The 10,713-nt window shown below is 34.9% G+C and overlaps 1 protein-coding gene across 2 annotated transcripts in view; it reads left to right on the forward strand.

Moving 5' to 3' along the window:
* The window catches only part of LOC107702326 (phosphatidylinositol 4-kinase type 2-beta), a 21,355-nt gene that overhangs the window by 6,042 nt on the left and 4,600 nt on the right, over positions 1–10,713 (forward strand). For both annotated transcript variants that reach the window (XM_016504604.1, XM_016504603.1), the window contains exons 2-6: positions 5,851–6,002; positions 7,178–7,378; positions 7,473–7,604; positions 8,463–8,616; positions 10,459–10,523. In XM_016504604.1, the coding sequence (XP_016360090.1) occupies positions 5,851–6,002; positions 7,178–7,378; positions 7,473–7,604; positions 8,463–8,616; positions 10,459–10,523 (704 nt within the window). The remainder of the gene's footprint in view (positions 1–5,850; positions 6,003–7,177; positions 7,379–7,472; positions 7,605–8,462; positions 8,617–10,458; positions 10,524–10,713) is intronic.

Raw genomic sequence — 10,713 nt, forward strand, 5'->3', positions numbered from 1 at the left:
ATATTTTAAATGATCATTAGGCCTATTGCCGCTTGCCCACTTCAGATATTAGGCCTAATGTGCATTTCTTCTTCTTCAAATTATAGCTAAATGGTTTGCAATGATTAATTTTAAATCTAGATTAAATCAAGGTTTATCTAATAATTCTGTTGCACCAAACTTTAAACCTTTAAAAATAAGCAGGTTTACATTTTAACCCATCATTTTGATCCTGGATTTAAGTTAGGCTATAGCCTATTTAGGATTAACTTTAATCCAGTTGCACCATAAATGTAAACTCAGATTTAAATCTCGATTATGGATTAACTTTAAACTTAATGGAGGTTTAAATAAAACAAAATGCACATGAAATTAAAATATGTAACTGATCGAACAAAAACAGTGGAGATCTGACAAAAACAGGTCTCAGAGAGGTGTTTATTACAAATAAAAAAATTAAAATTAAAGCAAATCGAGCGGGATGCGTATCCGTCACTCTTGGTGCACCTCGGTGTCGGACAAACAAAAGAAGTGAGGAATATTTAACAGAAGCGGTCACGGTGATGATGAGGCGAGCACCAGTGAAGTGATCGCGGCCGCGCATCTCGTTTCTCATGCCCGCTCCGTGTCATCAAATTTGGGACTCGAGTCCGAGTCAAGTCTAGAGTCATGTGACTCGAGTCCACACCCCTGTACACGTGTACAGGTGACACCCTAGCTGCTGCTAACATATCTACACAACTCTTGATATTCGTGCTTGGCTGTTTCTGTGTGTGTTGCATGTGTTTTCGTTTTTTCAGGTGCATCTGTACTAACATGATTACTGGAGCAGCTGTGGGGTGTATTGATGCAATAAAGTTTTCTTGCATATTAATAACAGGTTAATTTGAATGCAGACGAGCCAGAGAGCAGAAAGACACTGGCTTCTGTTTTATCTCTGATATCCACATCTAATCCTTCAGTGAAGGGGGAAAAACTCCCACTAGAGTCTCGCATGAGTTGCATTGCCTAGTTTAAATGAAGATATTAGCGTTGCATCACTGTGATATGCTATGTTTGCTTTGTTTTATCGGCATAATTATCTCCACAAAGCATGCAAATCGTACATATAATTATTAAATATAATTTCAGCCTCCTTGTCTTTCGTTATGCAAGAAAGCAATATGATTGGTAAGATCCCAAAGAAGGTAAATAAAATGCCTGAAAGCGAGATGAAATGGAAGTAGCAAGTGGCTGATCTTTTCTTCTGAATTGTGATGTGCATACGAGTGTAAAAAGGAAAAAAAATAAAATAAATTAAAAAAATGTGTTTAAACCGACTAAATGGTTGGAGACGTCTTGCACGTGTCACCAGAGAGCCGTTTTCACTGGAAGATCCATTTATGACATTTTAATTAAAAGTTCAGCGTAAAATAAATGCATGGATTGATTGTTCACTATAAGAGCTATAACATGCATTTAGAAAATACATAGACAAATACATAATGCATAAAATACTAGGGATGCACGATATTGGATTTTTGCCGATATCCGATATGCTGATACTTTTTTTTGGCCGATAGCCGATGCCGATACCGATATATTTTCTTTTGTTTGGAAACAACACCAAGAAACTCATTTTGTCCAATAGCCAATGCCGATATATAATTATTTTTAATTTTGGTTAGTTTTTAACGATAACTTATTTGTTAGAATTAAATAAACAATAATAAAGTTATTTTATAATTACAGTACATTGAAGATATGAAAATAACTATGAATAAACTATATATTAATCACTGCATTTTGTTCTTCAGAAAGATGCAATGGTAACCTTAACATTTTATTTTATGATTTAACATTTGTAAATGGTTTAAAGCAAAAGAGTTGTAAAAATTCAGAAAATCTTTTAGAGCTCATAATTTGTTTAAAAAATATAACATATTACACATTGATGAATAAATCAGTATATATAAAATTATTTAATTTAAGTGTCGTGTTTGTGATTTTTTTTTGTTCATGTTAGTTTTGTTCATGTTAGCTTCTGACCTTTAAATCAAAATATGCTCATGATTTTATGGCATCAATTGCTGCTTTATTTAATCAGAAACACAGTCTAAATATTTTTTGTGTATTTTGCTTTCATTTTATTAGAAGTTGGCCTACAGTGCCCCCCTACGGAATTAAAACTCCTTACCAAACGGGCATTAGGACCCGGGGGAGGCTGCCACTGCAGGTGCTATTAATGTTTACTCTATCATACACCGGGCGTCATTCTGTACATGCATTCTCAGTTTAAATGCAGCATCAAAACAGTGTATCTAATCATTATTCAGGCAAAACTTTGCTTCAAGAATGAGCCACAATGCTGACGTGATCTAATCGCTAGTACACCTGAGCACATGTGAGTTAATGTATTCCTCTTATCGGCAAGACATATCGGCATAATTTTTCATATCGGGAGATGCCGATATTTACATTTAAAGCCATTATCGGCTGATTCCGTGCTTCCCTATAAAATACATAAAAGGCAAATACATAAACATAGACAAAATACAAATACATAATTCATGGTTTAAATTTTACTTTAAATTTGTTCAAATTAGATTTAAAATCCAACTTCTTATCTTCTTCTTCTTCTATATTTTTTATTTATAATTTTAGTTTATTTATTAAATTTAAAGGGTATTGTGCACAGTTGATCATTGTCACAAAATTAACTCGACAGGGTTAGAAATTTGTCACCGTGAAGGTGTTTATATTGCGCAAATTCTACTGTAATGTACAAGTGGATGTGGAAGTACTAATACCCCTGTAAAAATGAAAAGAATAGTATTTTTAATGGCCATATCTCCAGTGAGCCTAAATTATCCCGAAGATGTGAAAGAGAGTTAGTAGGGAAATTAGTCTTTTTGAACTCATGCAATTTTGGCAGCATGACAAAGACATCTGCGACTGCAGTTATTATTCATTTCATGGATGTGACTCAAGACTGCCTCTAGTTTATTTTGTGTATGAGATCGATGTCTCACTGTGTTTACAAAACCGGTTGTAATCAACTAACATTGAATGAGTTTTGGAGCAGCTCGAGTGTATGTCATTATAACACATTGTAGCCAAGATAAAGTATTTCAAAATCAAGCCATTTATGATGATAATTGATGATAATCCATTGTTTGGATGGGTGTGTCTGTGTGTACGAGAGAGGGAAAGTGCACTTGTCGTCTTCTAAATGTTTAATAACTATCAGAGAGGTTCTGTCTGTCTGTGACTACCCTATGTAGGCCACTTTGTGTTAGTTTTACTGCAGTGTGTGCATTGTGTAGTGGATTCTGAAATGACAGTTTTAGTGAAATAAATAAAACCCTCCCTGGGTACAGGTATCATGTGAGATGTAGGCTATGTGTGTTGTTAGGCTTTGTTCACACTGGTTTTCAAACTTGATCTTTTGGTCTGCGCTGTCATTTTGTAAGTAATTGAATCTGATAATCTGTTTGTACAAGGTTGCTGCATGGGTTGCTATAGTAATAATGTATGCATCAGCAAGAATGCCGCAAGGCTCTCTTTCAACAGCTGAGAGAGCCAAACCACTTTTGGATGTGGTTTCGTTGAGTTTTCTAAACATTGGATTTCATGTGGTTTGTTCAGGCTGCAAAAAACAATTCATTTGCGTCATAAATGCTGATTTTTTTTTTTTTTGCTGCAGTTCTACACAAAGCCTCAGTGAGCAAGTTGTGGATGCAGTTTTCAGAGTTAGTAAGAGACACACAGGCCCTCTTTACTTTAGGTTGGAATGGATGGTGACTGAATCATCTGATCTGATCATCAGCTGCCTGTATGCAGATAACATGAGTGTGCGTCTGTAACTTGCATGTGAAACACTGATACAAGGGTAAGCATTAGGAATCAGACAAAAATGGTTTCTTCATTTTATTAAATCATGGCCACGTTGTAGTAATTTTAATGAAATCCAAGGGAATGAATTAGTACAATGTGGACATGATTTAATAAAACAAGCAAACAAATTAAGTTGTACTATTTTTTTTATTTTTATTTATTTATTTTTTTTTGTGTGTTTTTAAATTACTTTTGTAAGGAAAAGATGTAAATATCTAACGTTAAAGATCAAGGTAAGCGCTACATTGACAAATGTGACCCTGCCTGGACCACAAAACCAGTCTTAAGTCGCTTTTTAGCAATAGCCAAAAAAAACATTGTATGGGTCAAAATTATCGATTTTTCTTTTATGCCAAAAATCATTAGGATATTAAGTAACGATCATGTTCCATGAAGATATTTTGTAAATTTCCTACCGTAAATATATCAAAACGTAATTTTTGATTAGTAATATGCATTGCTAAGAACTTAATTTGGACTACTTTAAAGGCGATTTTCTCAGTATTTTGATTTTTTTGCACTCTCAGGTTCCAGATTTTCAAATAGTTGTATCTCGGCCAAATATTGTCCTATCCTAACAAACCATACATCAATTGAAAGCTTATTTATTCAGCTTTCGGATGATGTATAAATCTCAAATTCAAAAAAATCGACCCTTATGACTGGTTTTGTGGTCCAGGGTCACAAATATGTTATGTAAAATGTGCAGTGTAATCGGTAATATCGATGTTGTCAAAAGTTTATTAATCGGTGGGAAAATTTCCTCACTGTGGCATCCCTATCAGCTTGAAATCATGAACAATTTTATTAAATATTTTTGTCTCATTAAAATTAACATTTTAAGATGACCTCGAGAAAAAATAAAATGATTAAATATGTATCTTTTTAATGTACCAAAATGCACTCTGTAGGGATATACTGTTTATTTATTATTGGAGCATGTTTTAAAAGCTATTATAAATACTATATAAGAACATGCTCTCACTCTTTCTACTTCAAAATGTCATATTTAATTCAGTGTGTTGCAGTTTTTTTGTAATTTGTGAAATTTACTAGCAATTTCTGAGTGAAAATTGTTTCAATGTAAATAAGATACAAAGGTGGCACTGCAAAGTAAAAAAAAATAGTAGGATGAGAACTTCTATCGATAGTTTTTGATTGGATGGAGGTAGATCTGAATGCATGCTTGCAGTTGATTGTAAAGCACAGGGTTTAACAGACTAAATATTTGGTATAATATAAGTCACCAGAGAGAAGTTTGAGCTACGACATTTTGAAAAAGAAAATTGTTTAACATGCATGGACGAATTGTTCACAATAAGATGATGATTGTACATTTTGAAAAAATAATAATAATACTAACAAAGGTAATTTTCCATGTTATGTCTAAGGAATATGTAGAAGTCATCTTTGTGGTGTATTCCCATCTACACTGAGTTATACTAGTGTTCTTAGCTTGTACAGGAATTATAGTAGCTGGATTCTGTTTAGTCTACATTTTTTTTTCTTTTGGCAAATTTTACTAAATAGTTACGAGAACCCACATTTAAGCTGTCAGTACCTAGTACAGAAAATGAAAACATTGCATTTGCTGGTCTTTAGATGAATCACTTTGATATTGAACCTTCCATGTACGGTTTATATATATTTTTCGGCTTCTCTGCACTCCAGAAATGTCCAGTGCTCTCTTAATTTTTTATCTTTCTGAAGGCTGGTTTGCAGACAGAGCAAAAGTGTTGGACTAAATTGCATGCTCACTAGTGATTCAGCTTTGAAGCTTGGATTTCTAGGAGAAGGTTTAATTTTGTTCCAGATAAAAATATCCTTGAGCACGAATTTCACTCTGATGGAAGTTATTAAAAGAAAATCATTCCCCAAACGTTCTGCTGTATGGCCTTTTGAGATGAGGGGACATAATTACATATAAATGCAGACATACAAGAGAATATATTCGCTGCACTGTACATTTGAATCACTTTGTATGTGTGCATATAGGTAATAGCAGTGGAGAATTCAACCATTTCCCAGAAGACCCAGAGTTTGGCGAGATCATCCAGAGAGCTGAGCAGGCGATAGAAAGTGGCGTTTTTCCCGAACGCATCTCGCAAGGATCCAGTGGAAGCTACTTTGTCAAAGATCCCAAAGGGGTATGTGTATTTGAATGTTAAATGTAGAGATTGACGCTGAAATAATCAGTTTTAATAGTCATAACAGAAAAAAAGAAGAACATTGACCATAACAAATTTCCATCAGTGATGAAAAACGTAGAAATTCTCAGTGCTTCATATTTTTTTTTGTTTTGGCAAATTTTACTAAATAGTTACGAGAACCCACATTTAAGCTGTCAGTACCTAGTACAAAAAATGAAAACATTGCATTTGCTGGTCTTTAGATGAATCACTTTGATATTGAACCTTCCATGTACGGTTTATATATATTTTTCGGCTTCTCTGCACTCCAGAAATGTCCAGTGCTCTCTTAATTTTTTATCTTTCTGAAGGCTGGTTTGCAGACAGAGCAAAAGTGTTGGACTAAATTGCATGCTCACTAGTGATTCAGCTTTGAAGCTTGGATTTCTAGGAGAAGGTTTAATTTTGTTCCAGATAAAAATATCCTTGAGCACGAATTTCACTCTGATGGAAGTTATTAAAAGAAAATCATTCCCCAAACGTTCTGCTGTATGGCCTTTTGAGATGAGGGGACATAATTACATATAAATGCAGACATACAAGAGAATATATTCGCTGCACTGTACATTTGAATCACTTTGTATGTGTGCATATAGGTAATAGCAGTGGAGAATTCAACCATTTCCCAGAAGACCCAGAGTTTGGCGAGATCATCCAGAGAGCTGAGCAGGCGATAGAAAGTGGCGTTTTTCCCGAACGCATCTCGCAAGGATCCAGTGGAAGCTACTTTGTCAAAGATCCCAAAGGGGTATGTGTATTTGAATGTTAAATGTAGAGATTGACGCTGAAATAATCAGTTTTAATAGTCATAACAGAAAAAAAGAAGAACATTGACCATAACAAATTTCCATCAGTGATGAAAAACGTAGAAATTCTCAGTGCTTCATAGTAGGTTTAGTGAATTTTCATGCACCTCACGTCATTGTGCGGTTTGTACGCAACGTTATGCGTCGCAGTGTTTACCGTAGGATAATGTATGCATGATCACCTCTCTCCTGTGAGCTAAACGAATATGTTTATGCATCAATGTTAACGTGTCATTGGTTTGGATTCATTCTCTCAGAAAAACATTTCTTTTTACAGTATAGTTCATAGTAGTTATTTTCTTGATGCCTGTATCTTCTCTCGTTTAGAAAATCATTGGCGTGTTTAAACCAAAATCAGAGGAGCCTTATGGTCACTTAAACCCTAAATGGACCAAATATTTCCATAAAGTCTGCTGCCCGTGCTGTTTTGGCCGTGGTTGCCTCATTCCTAACCAGGGCTACCTCTCTGAGGCAGCTGCCTCACTTGTTGACCAAAAACTGGGTTTGGGGATTGTACCCAAAACTAAGGTGAGGATGGGCATTATAGAAGCATCTACATTTACTTTAAGAAAAAGCTTTGCTCCTGAAATTAAGACCCAAACTTTTTGCCCTTTGTTTTCAGGTAGTGCATTTGGCCAGTGAGACTTTTCACTATAGTGCAATTGACCGTGCCAAATCCCGTGGTAAGAAATATGCACTGGAGAAAGTCCCCAAAGTTGGACGACGGTTTCACAGAGTTGGCCTTCCTCCAAAGGTAACGGAACGCCTCATTTTGAAACCGTTCACACGGATACACAAAAACAACTAAAGCACTGTATTATGCAGGCCACTTTGTAAAAAAATGTCTGCATGTCTATAGACTGAACACATAACACATGTGCATGACGTCACCGTTTACACAAATCTGTGTTTTTATAGTTTACACAGAGATAAGTATCATTTAAAAAAAAAAACGTATAAAGTTTTTTTTTTTTTTTTTTTTTTTTTAAAAAAAAATTTTTAGGCCCCCAAAAACCCGATATACAAATATGATCAAACTAAACAAGCAACAGGTGAGCAGAATCAACAAGTAACCATGAAAACCACTGAGTAACTGTGTAAACAAATCAGAAACTAAGGAAACCTGAACTAAACACAGGAAGTAAAGGAAACAGAAAATACATGTCAACTTAAAGGTCCTCAGAATATAAACACACCATGACAATGTACTGCATAAGAAATAAATCTTTTTAATTTGGTCAAGCTATAAGTCATTAAAAAAGGCCAAAAAGTATTGAGATTCAATTTTTAAAGTTTTTTTTTTTTTTTTTTTTTTAAGACAAAAGTTTTCAGGCCCCCAAAACGCCGTTGTCGTGTAAAGGAAGGGCCACGGCTCATAAAAGTTTTTCAGTTTTTTTGTTAAAAATGGGACATAGAATTTTCAAACCTTGCTCAATTTCTTGTATGGAACACAAAAGGAAATATGTTGCCATATGTTTTCTTAGCACCATTATTTCTTGAAAATGTTGAGGTTGTAGCTCTAAATTCTCATTTGCAATTTTGTGCCCAATCATTGGCTCACAGAGAGTAAGATTTCCAGAAAAATCCTGATTTGTTGTTTTCTTTTGTGAAGGTGGGCTCATTTCAGTTGTTTGTGGAGGGCTATCATGAAGCAGACTACTGGCTGAGGAAGTTTGAGGCAGAGCCTCTTCCAGAGAACATGAGGAAGCAGCTTCAGTCTCAGTTTGAGAGGCTGGTGGTGCTGGATTACGTCATCAGAAACACAGGTACCTAATGCTGATGTTCAAGATCTTTCTTTGTTCAAGCCATTTTTCTTGAACTTATTCTTTTATAAAGCCTTGAGTTATTTTTACTAAAATAGCTATGCTATAAAGTAACTTTAATAGTATTAGTCACTACTGTCAAAAAATGAAAGCTTTTATTACTATGGTGTTTTAAAGGAAACTGGTTGTCATGGTTATTTTGCTTTTATGTATTAGTGCTGACAATTGAAAAAAAAAAACCTAATCGCACATTTTTTCTGAAATCAATTGCGATTAATCCCACCTAACATTCAAGTTTTTAAATATACGTTTATATTGCAATTTCACATTCAATCTTCAAATGAATGTAAAAACAACAAAGACATTGATGATGATATTTGATATAATATCATGATATTTGATATTTGGCATATTTTTTAATGACTGAAGGCGAGTATCACTAATACCAATACTACTGATGTCTCTATGAAATTTTTTAATTTTTTTATCCTAATATTTAACCATTGACTATAGCCATTCAACAATACAGTATAATTGATAGCTATCAATTTATTAAATTATCAGTGGTCTTAATCAGACTTTAAAAAAACTTCTAACTTAAGTGAACTTAAAACAATCTTCACATAAACCCATTGTAATAAATGTCATATTTAGCTACCTATGCCCTTCAGCAGGTAGGAAATACTATATACAGAAATTGAATAAAGTTATCAAACACTAAATTCTAAATTAAATGTAGATGAATCCTTAAAGCTACAAAAGTTATTGATTTTCCTCTTCTTTTTTTTTTCTTTTGTTTTTTGATTAACAGGCATCACAGCAGCTGGGTTATTAGGTTATTTGGGCTGTTTTAAGAGCTGCCGCTGCTGAACATGAGGCATATCTGACACGCATTGTATTTTCTCACAACTCTTTTCTGACCCACTTCAGGTCTTGAAGTCTCTACTAATGAGCTGACGAGTTGAATCGGGTGTTAGATGAGGGAGACAGTGCTGGGCTGCTCTGAAGACCACTGCATTTCAGAGACATGTTCTTAAATCTGACTCGTATATAACAAATACTTACATGCATGCACAGATTTAAGGCAGCTTTAATCGTCTTTTTGGTAACTTCATGACTTAACTGACGACATAACTACGACATTGCATGCTCGTAGTTTCTTTTGCACTTTAATATGAAATGATATACTGCGTGCACCGCTGCATTTGTGCGTGCAGTTGAAGAGCATGCGCTACAAGCACAGTATTACGGTCTGACTGGACAGGAAAATTAGTTTTTACTGACATGGTCTAACAACGCCTCATCTGACCACAGTTCACTGTTCTACTGAAGCTCCCTCGTCACCTAGCTTTTCTGTGGTCGTTTGACTAGCACCTGGTGCAGAGGTGAAGCTTGAGTGTGCATCTGAAAAGTCTGAAAACGTTCTGCGTCTAAATAAATGCAATACTTGGCAAGAAAAAAGAGACAGAAGCAGCAGTTGTGAGTAGGGTGGCGAACCCTAACTCCACCCCTGCGTTAAATGCGTTAAATATTTTTATCGCCGTTAAACTAAAAAAATTTGCATGCATTAACATGCCAATTTTGACAGCACTATTTATTTATTTTTTTCCTCTTTTTCAAGAAATCATAGGGGCTTCTTGTTTTCACTGTTGTTTAACGGTTTTAAACAACTCTTTTTCAGGCAGACTTTTTCATTATCTTTCTTCATTTCCTCTTTTTCTACCTCCCGCACCATACAAATGTGCCGTGTCTTTCAGCACAACATGTTATGGCCATATAAAATAAGTGCTAATTGTTCACTGCACCTTTGAAAAGGAAATCTGATATCTCTTTTGGCTTCTTCAGACAGAGGGAACGATAACTGGTTGATCAAGTATGAGAAGCCAGGCGATGGAGAGCTGACAGAGAAGGTGAGCTGGGGGATATTTTTAGAGCTCCTCTGTTTGCAGTGCTGGGCAGCTCAAAGAAAATGCAATGACTGAAAACCATGTGCCTGCTGAAATGGAAGCAAGCAAATGCAGGGGTGTCATATTCATATTTTTGATAATATATTTAAATAAAAATAGATAAAATAATAATTTGTGTGTGTGGTACATACAT

The sequence above is a fragment of the Sinocyclocheilus anshuiensis genome, unplaced genomic scaffold (genome assembly GCF_001515605.1).
Source record: "Sinocyclocheilus anshuiensis isolate Anshui unplaced genomic scaffold, SAMN03320099.WGS_v1.1 scaffold86, whole genome shotgun sequence".
In the NCBI taxonomy this organism is placed as follows: domain Eukaryota; kingdom Metazoa; phylum Chordata; class Actinopteri; order Cypriniformes; family Cyprinidae; genus Sinocyclocheilus; species Sinocyclocheilus anshuiensis.